General features: G+C 44.1%; 1 protein-coding gene across 1 annotated transcript in view; it reads left to right on the forward strand.

Moving 5' to 3' along the window:
• Positions 1-23,191, forward strand: part of LOC138566368 (contactin-3-like) — a 1,374,021-nt gene that overhangs the window by 872,886 nt on the left and 477,944 nt on the right. The window contains exons 7-8 of the mRNA XM_069643533.1: positions 14,543-14,645; positions 14,868-15,052. Of these exons, the coding sequence (XP_069499634.1) occupies positions 14,543-14,645; positions 14,868-15,052 (288 nt within the window). The remainder of the gene's footprint in view (positions 1-14,542; positions 14,646-14,867; positions 15,053-23,191) is intronic.

Here is a 23,191-nt window from a genome sequence, read left to right on the forward strand (position 1 = left end):
GTGTTTAACCTTGAAAAATGTATTTTCTAAAACAGTAAATTGCTATGACCTTCATACCAGAAATGACTCAGAGAGCCTCATTACGACCCAGGCGCTAATGGGTTAACGGCACCGTAAAAGGCTGTGGTGCTGTTAACCTATTAGCGCCTAATTACGAGGTCCCTTTGCGGGACCCGACCTTAACGGTTGGTGTAGACCAGCCGTTAAAGTAGGGACCCGCAAAGGGACCTTGGTGCTAATTACGGTGCCGCAATTTGCGGCACCGTACTTAGCGCCTTCCCCATTCCCATTGAGCCCTATGGGGCAAAAATGGGAATGGGGAAGGGCCATGGAGGAAGGGGGAATTACTGCCCTGCCAACCTTGTAATGGGGTGGTAATTCCCCCTTTCTCCATGGCGGAGTCGGTAATTTACCGGCATAGACCATGGTGCTAATAGCACCATGGTCTTCCGCCAGGGTCGTAATGAGGCCCAGTGTTATAAAGTTGATAGTCCAGCCTCAAAGGCCTGAGTTTGCACTTCATTTTGGAAAATATCCACCCAGCACTGTTTTTTTTCTGGCCAGAGAAATTGCAATTCTGCTGTACAGCTAAAAGTTGCTGTTTCATTCACACATATAGCTTTTAAAATTACTTTTTCACTTTGCATTTTAATAACAGGGGCAACATTTGCACATTTTACAGTGAGGCACCTGTTGGTAAAGATGTACACGTCAACTCTTTGCATTTTCTTTATAGTGCTTTCAAATGCTTTGCATAGAAGGCAGTGCATGTATTTGATCCCACCAAAGTGAGGTCCCGACTAATCAGAATGTTTCTACTGATCACACAGTTTCTTTTATACATCACATTAATCCTGCCTAGCGTTCCAAGTACAGACAGTGTCCATATGGGTAACTACCTGATAAAAGTATAGAAACTGTAAGTAATAAAACCATTACAATCTAATAAGACTTGGGTGGTTGAATTTATCCAAAAACCAGACCCTCCAATTTTATCTCAACCCTTGACTTAACTAGAGGGTAATATTGTGTCCCTCTGGGATTATTTCAGTGTACTGTCCTTCCCCATGGCTGCACTGAGTGGCTACCACTTTCCGAAGACTCCCGAACACCGTCATGAGCCTGCACTGTAATTTTGCCAGAGCTTACATTTATGATATCATAATACGTAGCCAGTTATAAGGGGAGCACAGGCAAGCATTATAAGTCATTGGTAGACCATTGCCAGGCAACACCAACATAAAAAAAATACAACATAAAAAAATACACCATGCCCAGCCTTCTCTAGTCATTTGGGTACAATATTTCAGCGGTGGAGGCTGTCCAATGCATCATCTCCACACAAACTTAGAAAAGCAAATGTGTTCTGGCCACGTTCCCCACCATGTTGTGTCTGTTAAAGGAGTGTATTCCTTGTGAAGAATGAGTCTGCAGTCACAGATAATGTACATAACTTCTTTACCTCAGGTTCAATTCACTGTTAATCAAGTTACAGGTACAAGGTAAGTACATTAGGTTAAAGAGACACAGAGACATCCACTGGCACCCTCTCTCTCATGCAGTTCAGTTCTAACTGACATTCACAGAACACTCAAAGGAAAACACTCATGCAGCATTTTACATCCAGGCATTCTACAGCTCACATGCTCACAGCACAGACCACGGGAAAAAGCACATTACAACATATATCCCTCCTTCAACCCAAAAACCAAACTGAGGGAACGCAAGATTAACTTACTGAATTCCTAATGTCAGCAAGACCATAGTCTCTAAACTCACCAAGTCCAAAGTCTCCAGTCAACTCCATTTCATCACCACAACACAACCCCTCACCATCCTTACATGTGGAACAGAATAACCCACACTAAATCATTCCACGGTCCTCACATGTTGGACAAACAGCAGGACACTCACATGAGGGAATCAGCCTTAGACACTCTGAACTGCTACCATCTACCCACTTACAACCAGCTCAACCATCTTCAACTGCTCGCTTGACACAAACCAACTTGATAATGCACAAAAAAATGCTGGGTGTCAACACTCGCACATCAAACACACCAACACTAGAACAAATGGAGCAATAGACAGCTAGTCACCAAAACATCAAAACATTACCACAAACCCAATGCCAGACTACCAAATGGCACCAGACAGAACGCATTACCAGGTTAAGACGTCAGAAACCCCAACAACAATTTAGGTCTCTGATGCTCCAAAATCAACTGCCGGGTGTCCAACACCAACCCCCCTGGTGAGTGTCTAACATTCACCAAACTCCAATGGCATGAACTCTCTGAACTCCACAATATGCTGGGTGTCCAAAACCCATGAAGCAGCACGTAGATAGGCCAGATCCCCAAACGGCTGGCACTACTCTGCCACAACACAATTACACTGTCTGACCCAACCAAACTAATGGATTGCTAGGCCACCAATCAAATTACAAAGACACACAACCTGCATCCTCAGCCCACACAGCACGCCGTAATCAGACAACAAAGGAAAACAGTAAATGAAGGCATAATTATCCCTGAAAAGTTTGCACACTAGCCTAAAGTCCACAATTACTGTTGAATTCCTGTTTAGGCAAAAAGTTAAATGCAACCACAACATTGCATATTTTCTACTACTACTACAGAGGCCATGCCATGCACCAAGCCACTATCTATATAACTACAAGGTATCATCAACACTTTCGATTACAGCCACCACACACCAATACAATTAAAATGTAGTTTCGTTTCAGACCTCACATCACAACTCAATTTACTAAAGTCCCGCCTAATCAGAATGTTTCTGCTGACCAAACAACACTATCACTATGCACCAAAGGTCTTGAAATACCAAAGGTCCATCTCTTGCCCCAGGTCGTTTGCAGGGTGGCCATGCTCCTCACCTTTTGAGTTGGAGCACACACTTGGCTGACATTCTGTGACGTCATTAATGCACTGGACATTTCTGCACCAACCAGATCCAACGCAACAGCAGGTGAAATCTACTGCTAGTGAGGCCCGATGCCCTTGTCTGTCCTCTGAAGCACTCCGCCATGAAACCTCCGGCTGTTCTGCCTGCCCCTCGCAAGATCTGCAAAGCTGCCCATTGGACAACGGATTGCACTCCCTTGTATCATCTGCCCCTCACTCAGCAGCCTCTTGCCGCTCTGCTCTTCCTGCTCCTTGCTGGACCTGGTTGCCTGTAGGCTGGTGCTCACACTGGTACCTCGGCTCACCCACAGGCTCTCTCTGGCCCACAGCTGTAGGCTCTATCTTGGCCCAACTGCTGCTCACTTAGCTTTTGTGCAGCCTGCCTCTCCACTCGTGCGTCTTCTCTTTAGGGGTGGGCCAGGAGCCGATGGATGTGTCCTTAGCTTCAGGAGCCTTCTATGTTCCCCTTGAACAGCCATTACTAGATTTCTGATCTCTTCTCTCTGTCTTTACTATCAGGTCACCTAGGTACTTTAGATAGACATTGTTAAAGGAATGTATTCCTGGTAATGATGAGTCAGCAGTCACAGGTAAGGTAAGTAACTCCTTTACTTCAGGTTCAAGTCACATGTCATCAAGTTACAGGTACAAGGTAAGTACATTAGGTTCAAGAGACACAGAGACAACCACTGGCACCCTCTCTCTCAGGTTGGTCACATTAAACTGACCTTCACAGAACAATGAAAGAAAAACACTCTCACACCATTCTACATCCAAGGATCCCAGGGAAAAAGCACATTAGAACAGAGTCCCTGACCAACAAACTCATGATCAGTCAGATGACTCAGTTGAAGTGGAAACAGGAGGCGGCAGTCACATTCCAAACAATAAATAAGGCTGTGTGTGCTTTAGTGAATGGCAAGTCTTCTGGCCAAGACAGGCTCAGAATGAATTCTTTGTGAAATGGGCTAGCATATGTGACCTATGACGTAGCGTGGAACAGAGTGTTTTTTGAGGTTCTGTGTGTGGAGAAAGAAAGTAGTGAGGCATGAGTTCAGCAATTCGATGGGAGAGCAGGTTGTGGATTGATTTGAAAACTAGAATCAACTATGAATGTCACATTTTCTGTTTGCGGACTGTAGGCCATGAACCCAGAATCCCAAGACGTAAAAGGGTGCACACAGATGCACGACATGCTGTGTGCCAGGCTTCCAGGTTAATTTCCATTAAAATGTACTTGTAGTTTAAAAACAGTCCTTTTTACCAACTAGGTTAGGTTTCTTGCTGGTAGATTGCCATCTAAGAAAACACATGCATTTTGTGATGTGCTCCACATTGTCAGCAGTTCTCTATTTAATGCAATTGTTATCTCCTCAAATTCCTCAACAAACACTTGATCAGGTCGAATGGAGATACCTTTTGTAAGTGTTGGAATATGTTTGATGTGATTCCCATTTCAAAATATTACACACAACCTCTACATTCAGACCAATACAACAATACATTACAAGTAATTTTGGAAAATTCTCATGGCTGTCCTTTTACACCCATCTGCTTCGTTCCAGCACCCTGGTCACTGGTGAAATTATTCCTGGAGTCACCTCCTTTATGGAGAATTGGTCTTGAGGTTATTTACATGAAACTGTCATCTTACGGTGCTACTGCTGAAGAAAACTCCTTCCAATTTGTCCTTTATACGAAAACATTTGCTAATCTCCAGTGGTACGATCTTTCTGCCCCTAGTTATCCCGGGGCACCCTGCGGTGTTACATCAGTTGAACTTGACTTGAAAGTTGGATGGCCTTGGCTACAGTCTTTTTAACAGGTCTTTCAATGGCACAACCTTTTAAAGTGACACTATCAGGCTCTCATTGGGAACGTTCATGCATGCGTTCTTTTGGATGCCATTTGGTGCAAAACATTATTTTACTGCCACGTATGCCTGTGGGAAGCAGGGCATTTTGGTCTTAGAATAAATTCTGTGTTGAAATAGGTTAGGACAGTTCATTGGGATTATATCTTAAATCCAAACAAAAAGTGAATGTTTTGAGTGGATGCGCTTTCAGCTACTTCATCTGTGGCTCTTTGTCAGATCATGGATTGTGAGAGTGATAGAATTAATAGGCTTCCCTTACACTATTAAGCTAAAAAGATGTCCGCGATGAAATGTGTTCATTCTGCAATAAGGAGGTAAGTGGGCCTCTTATATATTATTCCATGGTAATCATCCGTTTTCTTATTGATCCACCATCATCAAATCCCTTTTATTTCCGTTAAAATAAAACATACAAATCAACAGACAGATCAATAATCACAAATATGTCAAAGTACTTCATATAATATAATCCTACACAGAACTCCAATTAATCATTAGGTCGCAACTCCTGGAACGTTCAGAATCAGTCTGAAATTATTAAAATATTGAAATCTGCTGGGTATTGTGGTGGGATGCAGGATAAACATATCAAATAAAGGCAAGCACTTAAAACAATACATCATTCTCTATTAAAATCAAATCTCATAGGATGTCTGTGCATTCGGGAATATATCATGTCTATATCCATCGATTTGCTGAGTCTCAACTAAATGTCTTTGCTGGGAGAGGAAGCATTATCTCCAGACAGCCCATCGAGTGAATGACCGATGTTATAGCTCTAGAGGAGGAGCCAATTGCCTCTACCGGAAGTCCTGTCACCATTTTGTCTATACGTTGGAAACCGTAAAAAGTGTGCGACATGCATAATAAAGATTACCCCTGCTAACTGCGCAGAGAGTATTAATTCTATTAAAGACTAGGAGGCGAGTATTATGCTTCAACTTCATTTATTACTACTCTCCAGAAGTTTCAACAAACTATAACAAAACAACAATATTAACAGTAATGAAATGCCCAAGTGACTTTCTTTCTTTTAAACTACAAATCCCATAGTCTCTGTAGTCCTTCATACTCCAGCTCAGGCTATGACCACTTCCTGTCCCTGAGCTCCTCCTCTCTTTTAGTGCTCTGAATGTCCTTTAACTATGAACTTACTTTCCCACCAACAGGGCGAAGATTATTCTCACTCCAACTGATTGCCAATCCCTTCGGGTGGTCTTCCATCATCTCCTTAATTTTCACCTCACACAACTATTCTTCTGTTCTTCCCCTAGAGACAATACAAAATAAAGAATCAGGTTGATGTCTAACGTTGTTATCATATCATCAAGAAATATGCATACCGAATACATGATCAACAGATAACAGTGGGTGGGAACTAATGCTCGCCTCCGAGTCTTTAATAGAATTAATAATCCCTGCGCAGTTAGCAAGGGTAATCTTTATTCTATGGCAAGACTGGAGGCAAGCATTATGCTGGTTCAAAGCTGCCCCAATACTGCAACCGTTATACTCTCAGCCGGCTTAAAGTAAAACTCTCTAAACGTATGATCATTAGCCCAATCTACTGCTGACATAATGACTTGTAAGGGTATGCCTGTCGTATACACCTTGGATGCCATTGCTCCTCTTACGGAGTGGGCCCCATACTTCTGTAAATCAATTCCTGCTGCTTGCATTATCTCCCTGACCCATCCCGCGATGGTAGCTGTCTTCACTGCATGGAAAGTCTTCCTACATGCTATTAGTAACTGTGTCATACTTGCTGTTCTATTCTCAGCTGTCCTAGCTTCGTACTCTTTGATGCAGCTTGCTACGCACCATTTAATGTTATCCGTAAAATATGGATAGTGCACTGTTGAAGTGCCTGTCTTAGTCCTTTGCACTACTACAAAGGTCACTCCTTCTGGCCCAAAAGTCCTCGTACTGATCTCCAATGCTCTGATATCTGAGACACGCTTACAAGATATCAAACAGAGCAGCATCGCTAGCTTGCCTGACACCTGCTTGAGCAATAGATATCTGTTAGTAGGCTAACTCTCTAACAGCCGCAGCACTACTGTCACGTCCCATAGTATCTTGTACTTAGGCTCCGGCGGTACTTTAAACTTGGCTCCTCTAATGAGCCTGCACACTGCCGGGTGATCACCTGCTGACACTTCTTTGATCGGTATGTACCCTGCTGAGATTGCTGATCTGTACACTCCTACAGTGCAGAATGCTTTCCCGTCTTGCAAGAGCTGTGCTAGAAAATTCAGTATAGCCACTACAGGTGCTGGAATGGGATGAATATCTCTCCTTCTACAACAGCTAGTCCATTTGGCCCAACCCACGTCGTAGCTTCTCCTAGTCGATGGGGCGCAGGATTCTGAAATGAGATCTGCAGCCTGCATCGAAATGCCTGGCAGCTCCCATCGTCTCCTGATATCCTGCACGCGATGGGCGGGCGTTTCCCTCTCATTCTCAGAGGACGACACTGCCCAACTGGGTCCGTGAGCAATCGCTCTCCTTTGGGGAAGACTCTCGGCAGGTTTATCAGGTGTTCCATTAGCGTCGGGAACCAAACTTGTGATTTCCACAACAGTGTTACCAGCACTAGCTCCGCTTTCTCCCTCCGACATTTTGCTAGCACTCTGCTCAGCATCATGAAAGGAGGGAATGCGTAAGGCAGTCCGCCTGCCCAATCTTGTAGGAAAGCGTTCGTCCCACTTGCGACTGGGTCTAGTCTCCAGCTGAAGTAGCTGGTTGTCTGCGCATTGAGGCGAGACGCAAACAGATCCATGAGTATCGGACCCCACCTCCGATCCAGTGCTTGAAATACTACTGAATCCAACTTCCAATCGCTGGAGTCTGTGAGGTATTGGGAGTTCCACGATCAGTGTTCCGGGTAAATACTGATGTTCCTGTCCGCAGGCAATAGTGTCAAAAATCCTTTGCTAGCTCCACTAGCATCCTGGATTTCGCTCCGCCGAAGTGGTTTATGCAACGGACTGCTGATCTGTTGTCCATCTTTAGCAATACACACAACTTCACCTTGTCTCTCATGAAGGTCTTTATAGCGAAAGAGCCTGCCAGGAGCTCTAGGCACTTTACGTGCAAGTTCAACTCTTCTTCGCTCCTGTTTCCTCCTATATGCAGTTCTCTGCATCGCGCTCCCCAGCCAAAACTTCTGGTGTCTGATTCTATGATCAGGTCTGGCCGGTCTCCGAAAATGGCACGCCATTTCAGGCGTCCATAGCCTGCAACCACCATTCCAGTTCAGTGATGGACTCCTGATCTAACGATATCGATTGATGGTATTTCAGTCTCTGTTGGAGATGCCTTATCTTTAGTCTTTGTAAGGCTCGATAATGTAAGGGACCTGATAAAATGGCTTGTATGGATGCCGCTAGTAGGCCCACTATTCTTGCTAGGACTCTCAGCGAAATCACTTTCTTTTTCAGGCACATTCTGATCTCTCTCTTGATATCTTGAATCTTCCTTGCTGGAAGCTCTAGTGTTACTTTCCTCGTGTCTAGTACGAAACCAAGGACATCTAGCCTCTTTGCAGGTTCGGTATCTGACTTCTCTATGCTCACTAGGAACCCCAGAGACTGTAACAGGTCTAGGAACCACTTTGTCTGATATTTTAGCGTATCCCGATCCTCCGCTAGGAGTAACAGGTCGTCTAGATATATTATCAATCTTATTCCCTTCTCTCGAATAGCTGCTGCTATGGGTTTCATCAACTTGGTGAAAGCCCAAGGTGCTGATGCAAGCCCGAAGGGCATTGTCTTGAATTGCCAGAGCTGATTCTTCCAGTTAAAAGTCAAAAATCCCCTGAACTGCTTCTGCACTGGAATCGTCAGGTGGGCATCTTTTAAGTCTAGTCTTGTCAGCCAGTCCCTTTCTCTCAGGGAATCTCTGAGCTGGTGAATTCCTTCCATCTTGAAATGATGGTAGACTATCCACCCATTCAACTCTTTTAAATGTATTACTGGTCGAAATTTCTCCTTCCTGTGAACGAGAAACATGTTGCTTATGAAACTCGGGGCTATACGGCACTTCTCTATGGCTCTTTTCTTCGCTAGGAGTGCTAATTCGGCATTTAGTGATTCCTGCTCTGCTATTGCTAGGTGCGGGTGCTGTGGTACTCAGATCTGCACTGGCGTCTGCATAAATTCTAACTGCAGACCTCTGACGGTTTTCAAAATCCAGGCATTACGGGAAAGCGCATGGCAGTTTTCCAAGAACATACAGGTCCTCCCCCTACTGGAGGGTAGGCAATCGCCCTTACCTGGCATGAATCCTTGTTCGCGTCCTCTGCACCCTCTGGTGTTTCGACCTCTGGCTGGGAAGAACGTATCCTGCTGTCTGTTCTCCCAGTATTTCCGGCTCTCTGATTAGGGGGTCTTCTCATACCTTGTTGGCGACTGGTCGTGAGACCCCTGTAACGGACGGTCCTGGCAAAAACTCTATGCGGGAAGATTTTCTGAATTGATGCTTGGGCTTTTTCTACAATGTATAAGTACCCACAAAGCGTCCCACCTCTTTTCCGAATGTCTCTCCAAATAGGAAGCCTTGGGCTGCTTCACCAGCCTCAAGGATGCTATGTCGCTGAGTTTTGGGTCAATTTTTAGCAATAGCCCTCTTCTTCTCTCCAATGCTATGGTGCAGTTTGCGTTCCCTAAAAGGCAAACGGCTCTTTGCGCCCAACCTGTTAGGGCCTCCGGGGCTACTTCTTCCCCTGTGTCTCTCGCTCTTTCCGCTAGGTCCATTATTTTAGTGAGAGGGCCCACCAGGTCTAGCACCTTCTCCTGGCAACTTTTCCATGACCCTCTACATCCTTAGGTGGGTCTTTGTTGGTCTTGGAGACAAAGGTGAGCATCTTGGGGTCTAGTTTGGGGGTCTCCGCCACCATCCCTGGTAAGTCTGGGCGAGGGCATTCTGCCCAGAGACGCTGTCTCACCTCCTTGTCCAAGGCCTTTCTCAGCCTTGCTGCCATGTAGTGCGCTACTCTCGGGGATGGCTGCCAGTCCGATGATCTTGCGAATGCTCTCCGGATCGAACATGTCATCATGCTCCTCTTCGAGGTGCTTCTTTTTAAGGGTTCTCCTTCCCCCACTGGACTTTGCCCACTCTTCCTCAATAGGCTCTTCATAATCCTGAGGAGAGGGGTCCCGTTCTGCTGGCTTTTCTTCTGAGTCTAGGTCTTCCTCACCTTCTATGTCTTCCCCAGGAGTGGGGGTCTAGAGGTCTGGCACTGCCTGACGTTGCAAATAGGCTTCCTTAAGCTTTGCGAAGGTGTCAGCGACCTCCGGGGCCTTCTCTTTCACCCCTTCCATAGGGCCCTGGGGGTCTGCAGAGACTTTCCTCTTGCAGGCCTTATTACTCCCCTTAGCCCCTGCTTCAGAGGGTTCAATGGGTGTGCGGTCTGTCCTTGTGGTGCTACCTTTAGGCTGATGAAGCATAGCTTCCAGAGTCTGCAGCCTTTCTTGCAGCGGTTTAACCCCTTGAGCCACTGCATCTACTAGGGAATTCCGCAGCACCTCTTTAAAGCTGGCTGCTAAATCCAATGACTGCTTCTCCTCACTCCATTCGAATTCAGACATGGTAAGAGTGTGATGTGTGCCTTAATACCAGGAGCAAGGTGTCTTTGCCACCCACTTCCTAGCAGATGCTCTTATTGAGATAGATCTCCAATGTCTTTCTTATATCTCTTTTTCTTTTTTTTCTTTTTTTTTGTGGCTGCACCTGGACTTTTATTTCTTTCTGCCTGTGATGGCTTATGTCCTTCCTTCTCCTTCCTTCTAGTATGTGGCAGTTATTTTTGACTGCTGGAAGGGGGACTGAACCTGTGCTGTGCAGGTATCCTCTGTCTCCTCCTCTTGAGGCTCTGTAGAGAGGGGATTACTCTGTATTGTGCTCGAGCAATGCTCCACTTCTCTCTAAAGAGCGGCGTTCTCCCGGAGTGTATGAGGCCGTGTCGCAGATGCAATGCAATGCGGCGTACATACACTGGCCGGCTCCGCCCACACGAAGGTGGGGGCTGTAGCGTTCTGCTTTCCTAAGCCCTCTACGGGGGTCTGTTCGAAGCACGCCTAGGCGCTCGGCCCGTCCTCTCCAAGGGAGGGGGTCTGCTCCTAAAGCCCTGTGCGGGCCCGCTATGAGCATGTCTGCCTCCACGAGGGAGGGGGCCAGCACTCCTGCGCTCCTACCCTCGCTAGAGGGCCTGTCAGCTCTGCAGCTCCCTCGCGGAACCCCTGAGGTGCTGGGCATATGGCACAGGGTTTACATGCTGGTGGAGCCTCCCTACTAACGCGACCAACGTTCGAATAGGTATTTCGCGGCACAATTTATACCGGATCTGAAAACGTAATTAATCCTCATTAACACAATGTTTTCCACAGACCTACACATTGTCATAAAAGGCTGATTCTGTTTGCGCTTCCTCTAAAGCACAGCACAATGATATGCCCTGCGCCATTGTGTTTCTACCTACTCTCCCTTTTATCAAGATATTATATGGCATACAATTCCTAGACTAACAGGGAAGTAAGGAAACACTACTTATCTGCTTGAAGAGCAGTATTAGAAGAGGAGGAGCTCAGGGACAGGAAGTGGTCATAGCCTGAGCTGGAGTATGAAGGACTACAGATACTATGGGATTTGTAGTTTAAAAGAAAGAAGGTTACTTGGGACATTTCATTACTGTTAATATTGTTGTTTTGTTATAGTTTGTTGAAACTGCTGGAGAGTATTCATAAATGAAGTTGAAGCATAATGCTTACCTCCAGTCTGGCCATAGAATGCCATTAATGGTACCTATGCTGCGAAGAGTCCTTTAAACAAGGTATCCATTGAGAAAACCCTAAACGATGTGCCTGTGGAGAAATGACAGTCTTTTAAAGGAGGGCCCGGCTGAAGTGTGAAGATGAATGAAAGAGAAGACTGATGACATCAGATTAAGCAGAAATTATTATGCACCCAGAAGAGATGCCAATGAAGAGAGCATATAGACCTTATAGAATATGATGGTGAAGTATAGAATTGAACAATATTTCATGTGCAGAATTAAGATTGCATGTGTGGAAACCACTGAAGAGCATGCAAAGTCGTTTCATAATTGAACAGATGCTGAGATGCAAGTAGACTAAGTAATTATAAGGCTGGGTATACGTAGTGTATAGACTGCAGGCTGTGCTGCCATTATACATATGTGTATAGAATCTGGATGTTCCACGGTGCATTTTAGAAAACTAAGACCCCGTGAACAGAAGGGCTGAAAGTGTGGCGCAGTAGAAGAAAACAGCTGACAATGAGGGAAGATTCGATAAAGGTTGTCTGGTCCAATGTCAAGGGTTGGGGCAGCCAAGAAACTGATTATCTATTCGAGAAGATACAATGAAGGTGAGGTTTAATAAAAAAACACTAGAAGTGGCAGGTTTTATTCATTTAATAGTGTTAAATGCGAAGAAAGAACTCAAAACAAAGTCTCCTGTAACATGGTTAAAATGAAAATAGACTTTGGGCAAGCTACACCGAGACTTGAAGATAAGACTTTGCTCACACTCCCTTCTATTCTCAGGTGCAGTGATACTAGCAAGGCTAAGTTCAAAGACTCATTCGAATGGCAGACAGCAGGAGTTATGATGGATGATGGGCTAATTGGGTGGGGAAGCATGGTCAAGTCCAGCCCTCCAGCTTGCATGCTGCAAGAGAGTGGAATATTCCAGACGGGTAAACGTGTGCCAACTCATCATAGAGGGCCACATATTAAAGAGCCCTATAGTCTGAAAGCCAAATGAAACGTCATGTATTTCATGACAGCGAAGATGACTTGCACTAGGGATGGGCATAGCTATCAACCTGACCTTAGAGATCCAATCACAATCATACCCTCATAGCAAGTACACCTAGATGTGCCCCTTAAGCCTACCAGAACCCCAAGTAGGTTTCTTATTTTGCCACGTAGTATGATATCATGTATGATGAGTTTATGCTATAAAAGTAATGTTTTGCATGAAATGCGTTGAGACTTATGTTGAGAGATGACCGTTGACTCCTCTTGTACTCTCTGTTTTAGACAATTGCAATGAAAAACAGTTATGTTTTGCCAACTTCCTTATTATTGGTGTAAGAGTAACATTTGCACCCCCATCCATCCCATAGAGCACCACCTTGCTTAAAGTTCCTACAGATCCATAGCCATTGTATCCTCACATCCAGATCTTGTGGCTGTCCAAACCGGTATTGATGTTGCAGTGTGACAAACATGGCAACATTAGGGTTAGGATATGTTGGCTTATGTACTTTGCCACTGCATGCTAATATAAAGAGTTATGGTTAAGTTAAACCTCCCAGAAGATTTTTTTTTTAAAGATGCTATTATATCATTTACAATTGGTTATTTATAATGCACTTAGGTTTCTAAGCGTGGACCCGGGCATGGAATCTGCACTGCAAATAATTTTAAAAGGTGCATATACTAGCCACAAGGACCCCTAATTTGCAGATGACCCTTGGAAAAGTTGTGTGTGTAAAACCATAATAAAATAGCATCCTTTTCTGCTTTGAGTCAGTGGTTCACTAGACAAGGAAAGTGGCATGTGATCACAGAGTCACTGGCCACCAGACAGATCTTTGAGCCACTGGTAACTTGTGGGACAATAAACAGATCTGCAGGCTTCAGCCATGTATCAGAATTGGCTTGAAACCATTGGAAACAGCTGTTAACAAAACGCCCATGTGAAACATTGTGAAACAAAATATTCCAAAACTATTCAATGAAAAGCCCATTCTGATATGTACTTAGGTTTTTTAGATGTCATTTGGTGCAATGCAACTCCCGCAGTATGCAAGTGAAGCGTCCTCTTTTTTGGCTAGTAGACCCTCATAATTTTGAACAGTTTACATTACACTTACTATTTGATTATATGTTTTATGGAATATATTTAGGGTTAGAGAGCAGGAAGAGGTATCCAAACACATTTGCTCAGTGGCTCATTGACTAATTTATCCACAGCAGGGATCTGTTCTGTACTGTAAGTTAACAGATTCCTTCTGCATTTTCCGCAAACACTTGAAAACCCATCTCTACACAAAGTCTGGGTAACTAACCTATGATATGATATGATATGATATGGCATTTATAATGCACCTATACACAAGTGTTTCAAGGCGTGAGATTCATATTTGTCTTTGTATATAATGCACTGTCACAAGCCCCTATGGGACGCCCCTATGCAACTATGAGAATAATGTATTACCTTTCTATCAACTGTATCAATATGTGTTCATGACTTTGTACAGACGTAACCATGCAAACAATTGTAACATAACCTGTAAGAGAAGCGCCCAGATGCCCTTGGGTTAGTCGTGTAATATAAATAACAAAATACATTAAATATTTCTAACTCTTTTGTGGTCGACATAATGCCTATAATATGCGCCTTGAATTGGTTGGTGATAAACCTCTGGTATCAGTTCACAGTGCCAAGATATTCTCCCGGGTTGAATGTGTGTTCAGCAGACTCCAGCTGAGCAATATGGGTAGGAATCTACATTGAATGCATGCAGAAGTCGCCCTTTGGATTTCACATGATTGGGGTAAAACAGGTGCTGCGTAGTAACAGCATCCCCCAAGATAGTTCAATCCACTGGTGACATTAATGTTGTCATTGAGCTGATATCACTGTTGCTATTATGACCCCAATCATTGTTTGTGAATGTCCCTGAATAAAGCTTCTTTTATTTCCAGGCATAATGGGTGAATATGAGCCAAAAATCGAGGTGCAATTTCCAGAAACTGTTCCAGCTGCAAAAGGCTCCACTGTGAAACTTGAATGTTTTGCATTAGGAAAGTAAGTGTTGTCAGTCTTTGTGGAAACAGTATTCACCCTTATTACCAGCATTGCAACAAGCATGTGTGTGATATTGATTTCCAGTACACTGATCCACGTGACTTCCTTTGTGTTGGCTAGTATTGCACGCTGTAATTGGATAATGTAAAGTGGCATTCTGTGTTGTGAAGACTGACAGCTGCACGTAATCTTCGCTGAATTGATTGCTGTTTTTCCCAATAGTCCTGTGCCTCGTATTGACTGGAGGAGATCGGATGGTCAGCTGCTTCCCAGAAAAGCAAACATGAGAAAATCAAATGGGATACTGGAAATACCCAACTTTCAGCAAGAGGATGCAGGCGTGTATGAGTGTATTACAGAAAATGCAAGAGGGAAGAATATAGCAAGAGGACGCCTGATGTACTATGGTAGGACATATACTACACATATCATTCACTGAAAAACAAAAACTAGTCACATAGTAATTAGATCATTATGAAAAGTCAATATAAATAATCGTCTCAGAAAATGCACGTGTTATACGTGATTTCATTCTTAATATTGTGTATCCCTTACATTGGTAAAACATACAAATGGCTAGAACATATAGAACATTTGTTTTTTTGGTGTTCCATTAAAGTTGTTGGAATATTCTATATGACAGAGAGTTTACTAGGTGCATGGCGTTGTGTAAGAAAGGACAGAGCTGAAGTTGCAGACCGTTTGTGTTAGGGAGAATTCTCCAGAATGGCTAATTTCCCTTACCTAGTGAGTCCCTCAGCAGCTTTGCTGGATTTCTAGGATACATTTTTTTCACCTGGTAAGATTTGAGCCTTTTTTCCCACTCTAACATGTGTTTTGCTGTGTGTGTTTTACATTTTTGTGTTCATAGACTGTGGAGCTTCACCTACTCCATAGGCATCATATTTTTACTGTGTGTTACACAGCACCTTTAGTGCAGTGACACAGGCTTGTCTTTTTCAGACTTCCCACTTTAAACTCAATTTTCTGGGACTGACTACTGTCTCCCAGAACATGTAAAGTTGCCATTGACTTTATTTGTCTTTTTAAATTCACAGACCCAGTACAAACTATCTTACATAGAGTTTGGTAAAGGGTTAATATTCATCCCTTTTTCTCTGTTTCTCATGGAACATTATTTTGTTCCCCTTTTTTTAAGATTTGGCTGGTGGCAGTGGTATCTATGCTATTTTTCCTACCGTGGTCTATTTAAATAGCCTTGGTACTGTTTTAGGCTAAGTTAGTAGCCTCAAACTTAAATCCGCTGGACCCCATTTACTTTTATTTGGTTCTGGCTGGGTTTATTTGCCATTTATTTTTGCATAGGTTTTTCCCGTGTTTTACTCTGCACGCCAAACCAGGTTTGGTTCCTTTGTACGCCATCCTTTGGCAGGCTTCTGCACAGAAGCCCTCCTTAGGAGCCTGAATGTCTGAGGGGGACAGGATGTGAGGGAGGGGTTTGAGACTCCCTACACAGGGTCTCCTTGGAGACCCATATTGCACTCTGTATGATTGGCTGTGGTGACTGTCCGGCCGGGACAGCCACCCTGCTGTGTGATTGATAGCCAGGCTGTGTGAAGGTGGGAAAACTGCATAAAAAGCAGGTCTCTGGGACTAAGAAGGCAGAGTCGCCACTGGATTGAGAGAACCGAAGAGAAGCTGACAGGAGAGGACCTCTACCATGACTGAACCTCCCGGTGAAGGCCTGCTACGGGTCCGATTCTCCAAATTTCGATGACAGGGAAGATCTGCAAGGAATCTTCTCCCGTTGAGCTGGTGGGACCAACCAGGCCTCCCTCCTCTGGTCGAATTTGCTGCGCACAGCTACAGTAAACCGGATAGCCAGAAGGACCGGACCCTGCTTGGGTTTTAAGGAGCGCACCTTTTATTTGTTGCTTTGCTCTGCTGCTGGTTTCTTCCCTGGGCAGTGCAGGACCCGCCAGTCTTCCTACTTCGTGTCAGTCCAACAGGCGCTTCAGGAACTGTGATTCTGCAGGAACTGCCAGGAACGTCTGCCTCAGATACAGCTTCTTCTCCATTTAAAGGTAATGTGCAAATCCGGTTGTTTGCTTCGTCCAGCCGCGGTGAGGGTGTGTGAAACCTTTCGCCAATCCGAGGGCTTGTTCTTCTCTACTCTTTAAACTAACTGTTCTGCCAACCAACTTTGTCCGGAACTCTTGGCAAAGACTTAACCATAAACTACCCTAAACTGTGTGATCTTGAGCAAAATACTTTTTTCCTATTGACTTTGGCCCTAAGCCTTTTTGATTTGATTCCATCACTGTAGTTCCTCTTTCTAGATTGCCCTGCTTACTTACCTGTTGGTGCTGCTCAATTGTTTACCTAACTTTGTCTTTCACTCCCTTTTTAAATTACTGGAGTGCCATTTTACTCATAGTTCATTTTGAGTTTAACTTGTCCAGAATCTATTAAGAGTTTGATTTTTCAACTGCTTTACTTTAGTGAAATGTCTTACAACTGATGTGTAAATAAATGTGTATTCTTTTATTCAGAAACCTTGAGTCAGTGTTTGTTTGAATCATAGTAATTACTGTCCTTTGTGTAACTATTGATACTGCTCACTTGCTCTTGAGATAAGTCTGACTGCTCAGCCATCGCTACCACTTTACTGTGTAGTACAGGCTTGTACCAAAGGTGAATTTGTACTGTCACTTGTAGTCTTAATTGTGTGTGGTGTTCCCAAAGGGTACTGTATATAATTCTGCCTAACACAGCCCAAAGAGAGCACTTGTGTGTCCGATCCTGTTGGTGACACTCAACCTAGAAGAGGAACCCTTGGTGGGGGCAGAGATAGGAAACAAGCAATTCATTTTTATAGGTGATTCGGGCACTGAGAAATCATGCATCTGTGAAGGGATCTGCTCAGCAAGTTGAACATGACGATCTCATTTACTGATCACGGCATTGTCTGTGCCACACCAGAGATGTCCACAATGACTGTGTGATAGTCATAATACATGCCATGGCAGGAGAGGTAGTAGTGTGAGGAATATCCTTCAACCCAGACATGTTTATATGCGGGACAGCAGTGATCATAGAAGCACTGCCACAAATTACCAAAGCCTGCTTGAGAGTGCAAACTGATTTAATTTCAAACCCTGTGGTGTCACCAGAATTGGTATCAGGTACAATACTGTTCCTAGACTTACAAGAGGTGCTATATGCAAAAAGAGTGGTCATCCTCAGAACAGACAGACAAGGGTGACATTGGCGCACTGTCTGGTGCATCAAACACCACCGTACCCCTCAAGGGAGTTAAAAATGCAGAACTTTTTTGAGGACAATTACAATGATGGAGATATAATACTAGAAATGTGCATCCCCTGTGAAATCATGGTGCAGTACGTAAGATGCAGTGCACCCTAATGGCCATTGTCGCACCACTTCCCTTCACCCAGGCTGACTTAGAGTATGTGTCAGCACAATTGTGGACAACCAACCCACATGACATAGGGCTACTAAAGGAAGTGACCCCAGCACAGATTGCACTAAAAATGATAGCAGCATTACCCTGAGTAAAACAGTACCCATTATCAAGGGAGAAGGAAGAGGGAATAAAAGACACAATGCAGGGCCTGTTTCACCAAGGGATAATAGAACATTCTACATCACCATGCAATGCTGCCATATACTCTGTCTGTCACAAAAACCACTGGGGCAATTGGAGAATGATTCAGGATCTCAACCCATTGAATGACATAGTACAGACAGAATTTCCTGCCGTTCTGAATCCTGCCTCCATTTTGTGTAGTATCCCTAAAGAAGCAACCCACTTCACAATGGTTGATTTAAAGAATGTCTTCTTTTTGATACCGTTCCTCCTGACTCACAGTAAATCACAGGCTTTACACATGGCAAACAGTGCTACAAACACACTTGTTTGCCCCAATGCTATTGCAAAGAGCCCAAACATATACAACAGGCTATTACACAAAGACTTAGGCAACATCCATGTGCCCAGCACAGTCATCCAGTATGTGAATGACTTATTGGTGTGCAGTAACAGTGGGCAAAACTGTACAGATTCCATTATCCTTCTGCAACTCTTGACCCACAAGGGGTACAAGGTTGACTAGGCCAAACAGCAATACTGCCAACTTGAGGTGATCTACTTAGGGCAGCTGATCTCATCAAACAGCAAACAAATAATACTAGACAGAGTAGCATCCGTGCGCGCCACACTCAGACCTGTTACAGTGAAAGATATCCAAACATTCTGAGGGTTGTGTAAATAATGCAGGGCACAGACTATTGACTATGCATCTCCTACTGGTCCTCAAGGAAACAAAGAAAGGAAACCATATATTAGAATGGACAACAGACATGGTACAACATGTTAATGATTTGAAAGTAGTTATTTCCACAGCCCCAGTTCTTGCCACCCCAGATTACACACAAGAATTCTGTATATTCTTGCATTGAAATGGCACACTTATGACCGCCATCATAACACAGAAAAGCATAAATGGACCCAAGCCATTGGCCTACTACAGTGGTACACTAGATTCAGTTCTGCAAGGGCAGTTTGCATGCAAACAAGCACTTGCTACAGCTGCCTTCGCCATTGAGAAAAGCTCCCCAATTGTAATGGGGTGCTCAGTGACATGGTACGTGAAGCATTCAGTATTTGCGATCTTAAAAATATCGACATCTACGCTGACCACTCAGAGAGCATTGGCATACAAGACTATTATCTCAGAAGTGTGAACAGATGAAGACTTGCAGTGACAGGACTGTGCCACATATGAAGGTGAAGAGGATGACAACCCCAAAGCAAAGGACAGGCCACTAGAGGAGGGGCAAGTACTCTTTGTTGACAGTTTAGCGACAATTGACCTGGACGCAGGACAGAGACATACAGGCATGGCAGTAGTGCGCCTCTAAGGAGGAGAATATGAAACATTTGTGATGAAGAGATTACCCATGAACTAAGCCAGGTTGTCATGGTGGAAAAGGAGAGGGTTCCGTAGAGCAGACGGTTTCCCAGTACAACACGCTGCACTATTAGACACATTGATTTCATCACTGTCACAACCATCTGTGGCAGCGGTTGTTATGTGCGCTGCCCGAAATGGCAACACTGACAAAATATCATTAGGAAATGCTGCCGTGGACGTTGCAGCAAAGATGGCAGACTACCTTCCTGTCCCAGTAATTTCAGAGTACCTCATAACTACGCCATCACATGATCAACAATCAACATCATACACAGCACTTCCAATCATACAACTGATTGAACTGCAGGGAAAAGCACCAAATGAGGAAACATAACTGTGGTCAAAAAGATGGTGTAAATAATCCCCCACGGAATTATTCTGGAGACAAGAATACGCTGGTGAAGCAGTAATGCCTATAGACCGCTTGGCAATAGCATTCGATCAGCTACACCACCCATCTCACAGCTTCAAACAGCACATTGCAGCAGACATACAAGAAGATTGGTTTATATCAAACCTTCAAGAGAATCTCACAAACATGAATATACACTGCACCACCTACGAAACCTTCAGCACTAGCATGATGCTCTGGACAATACGAGGAACTATACCTCGCCCCATTGGGCCGTTCCATGAGTTACACATAGACTATTCACACATGGGAGAAATATGTAATGGTTCCCGATACCTAATAGTTGTAATGTGCACTTTCTTATGATGGGTTGAATCTGGACTTTGTGCACATCTAGATGCCAAATGCGCTGCTACATTTTTAGTACACAAGCTTTTCCTTCGATGGGGTGTGTGTGATGTACTCAAATCCAACGACGACACCCACTTCTTCAATTAACTCTTTAAAGAAATGACAGCACTACTTGGCATTAAACACTGGATGTGCTCAATTTTACCACCCCAAGCAAACAGCAATGTTGAGAGGATCAACAGCCTTTTTAAAAGAAAACTCAACAAGCTCTGCACCATCGTAAAGAAAAACTGAGTGCATTGTCAACGCCTGGCTCTATTAAGCTTACACACTCAACCAAGTAAAGACCATCACCTTTCACTTCACGAAATAGTAACTGGCAGGTGCATGCACACACCCATCTCCCCAGTAAGGAGGGCATCAGATGCCCATACGCTTGCAGTGGTTCTGGGTGACGAATTCAAGCATTACTTAACAAACCTAACACGTGCGATCAAATATGTCGCCCGACAAATTGCACCACTTTGCCTAGAGGATACATAGAGCAATGCAGACCAACCTACAAGAGACACCACACCCACCCAACCGCTGCTGCCAGGAGTGCTAATATATGTCAAAAGCTTTGTGCACAAATACAACAACTCTAGATTCCATGGCCCTATGAAATGGTGTTTTCTACTCCTCTTGCAGTAAAAATGAAGAGTCTTCGATATTGGATTCAACTCTCTGATGTTTGTAGGGCACCCCCAAACACCCTACTAGTACCCTAACTAGTGGGGTATTTACCTATACCTATACTACCCTATACTGATATACCTCAAAGTAACTACCTCAGAAGTAATAAAATGACTACATGTTTCAAATAGTAAATATGCTTTGCTGCTAAAAGCCTAATCACTTTTAAGTAAAAGAAAAACTCTCTCTCTTTCTCTCTCTCTATTGCTATCCCAGACGAGCAATAACAGAATGAACACACAAGCACAAGCAAACACACCTGACCGAATGAGTGTGAGCATGAGCAAAATGTTAGAAATCTTATTTCCTTCCATTTTTAGAAAAAAATGTTGTAACACAAATATTAGTAGCAATGTTAGCAGTAGTGTAGCAATGAAAAGATATATATCACGGCATGATAGAATGAGAAGGCAAGTACATAGGCCCAAATATGAGGCATAGCAGAGCCTAGGCCTGGATGTCATTGAAGATATTAGACATCCTGAGCACTCCAATAGCTGTTCCACTTGCATGAGTGCACTGGGCAGACAAACAACAAATGGAACCTTCTATGAATGCTCATTGATATCGCACGCAGTGGGGGCACACACAGTTTTAGTACCACAGGAAATCCAATTATAGACGTACTATGTCTGGTTCATCTTGCGCTATGTAGAACAAACGGCAGGCACCATCCAGGCACAAGGTGTGCGACTAGAGCGTTTGGATTCAGATGCCCTGCAATGCAACAACAACCCAAGAAATCTCAATTGCTTACAACAACCATATTTAGTGATCAATGGACTAAAGTACATAAACAGCAAGTGGGAGAAAACAACTTTTAGCTGCCTAGCTGAAGGCCTCCTGGGGTACAGAGGAAGAGGTGGCATTAGTGGAAAGAACGTGTACACAAATATAGACAGAGCACGTCAAAATATTGATATGGATGAACTATGCTTCCACAAGAAAGGAGCGATACAACATGAAATTGTTGATTCCAGACTTGAAAAGGGGCACAGCGACAGTGATGGATTACTACAGGTCTGTGGCCAACAAACGTACTTGCACCTCCCACCATCATGGAGGGGCTAATGTTCACTGGCCATGTTACACTCAGTGCTACTAGTCGTCGCAGCAGAACACTAAAAAGGGGGTAAATACCTGACACAGCCCCAACAGTTTCCACAGGGTTTGAAGAGCATAACCAAATGCTGCCACCAGAATTGTGCATCCTACCCAGGAAAAGCCAATATGTTAAACTGTGATGGAAGAAAAGAGCATCAAACTATCAAAAGACTCAACCGCACTGCTTGGGGAGATACCTGAAGAATACAGATTGTTCAGCTCTGCTGAAACTTTTTTCACCTCACTCTTGCTACCCGGCATACAGGCAGCAGCTAATGCAAAATGGCTGAAGATAGTACACTGGGAATTGGCCCAGTTGGCAATCGACAGCTAGCATGGGTTCAACATCATAAAGGACGAGCTCTGTGCCCTAAGGTTGATGACGATGCAGAACTGCTACATCCTCGATATCCTGACAGCAATGGAAGGGGGCGTGTGCCAAAAAAATCAGGGATTCATGTTGCACATTCATGCCACCAGAAGACGCAGACAACGGGACACAAGCTCATATCATCGAAGCAGTACATGGTCTAGGAGTTTGCATGAAAAAAGAAGGAGGGATATGAATGGGGGGACTGGTTCGACCTCAGCTTCGACTGGGCCCCGTTCTGGTTAAGAACAATCATGAAGATGCTGGTACCCCTTATCGTGTTCATCCTGGTCATCTTCTGCATGTGCCAAGTAGGACTCTGATGTTGTGCCAAAGCAGTGCCTAATATTGCAATGATCATGGTTTAAATTGGTGCTTCAAAAGTAGCTCGTAATACAAAAGAAACTGATCACGCCATTCCCCAAATGTTCTCTATTTACTATGGAGATGAAGTTTGGGTAGAGCTAGCTGGGGATGGGGGTTCCATTTATATGACATGCACACCTGAAGAATATGCACAAGTAGAAAGTTTGCGATCAGTATGCAGAGCTTAGCTGCCAATAAAGGGAACCCCACCTTATGAGTCCACAGTGAAAAGAGAAAATGAGCGCAAGTCAACCGAGGAATTTGTTATTGTAGAATGAACGAAAGGGAGGAATCTTGGGAAGGAAATGAC

The sequence above is a fragment of the Ambystoma mexicanum genome, chromosome 2p, assembly GCF_040938575.1.
Source record: "Ambystoma mexicanum isolate Mex_15411 chromosome 2p, UKY_AmexF1_1, whole genome shotgun sequence".
Classification (NCBI taxonomy): Eukaryota; Metazoa; Chordata; class Amphibia; order Caudata; family Ambystomatidae; genus Ambystoma; species Ambystoma mexicanum.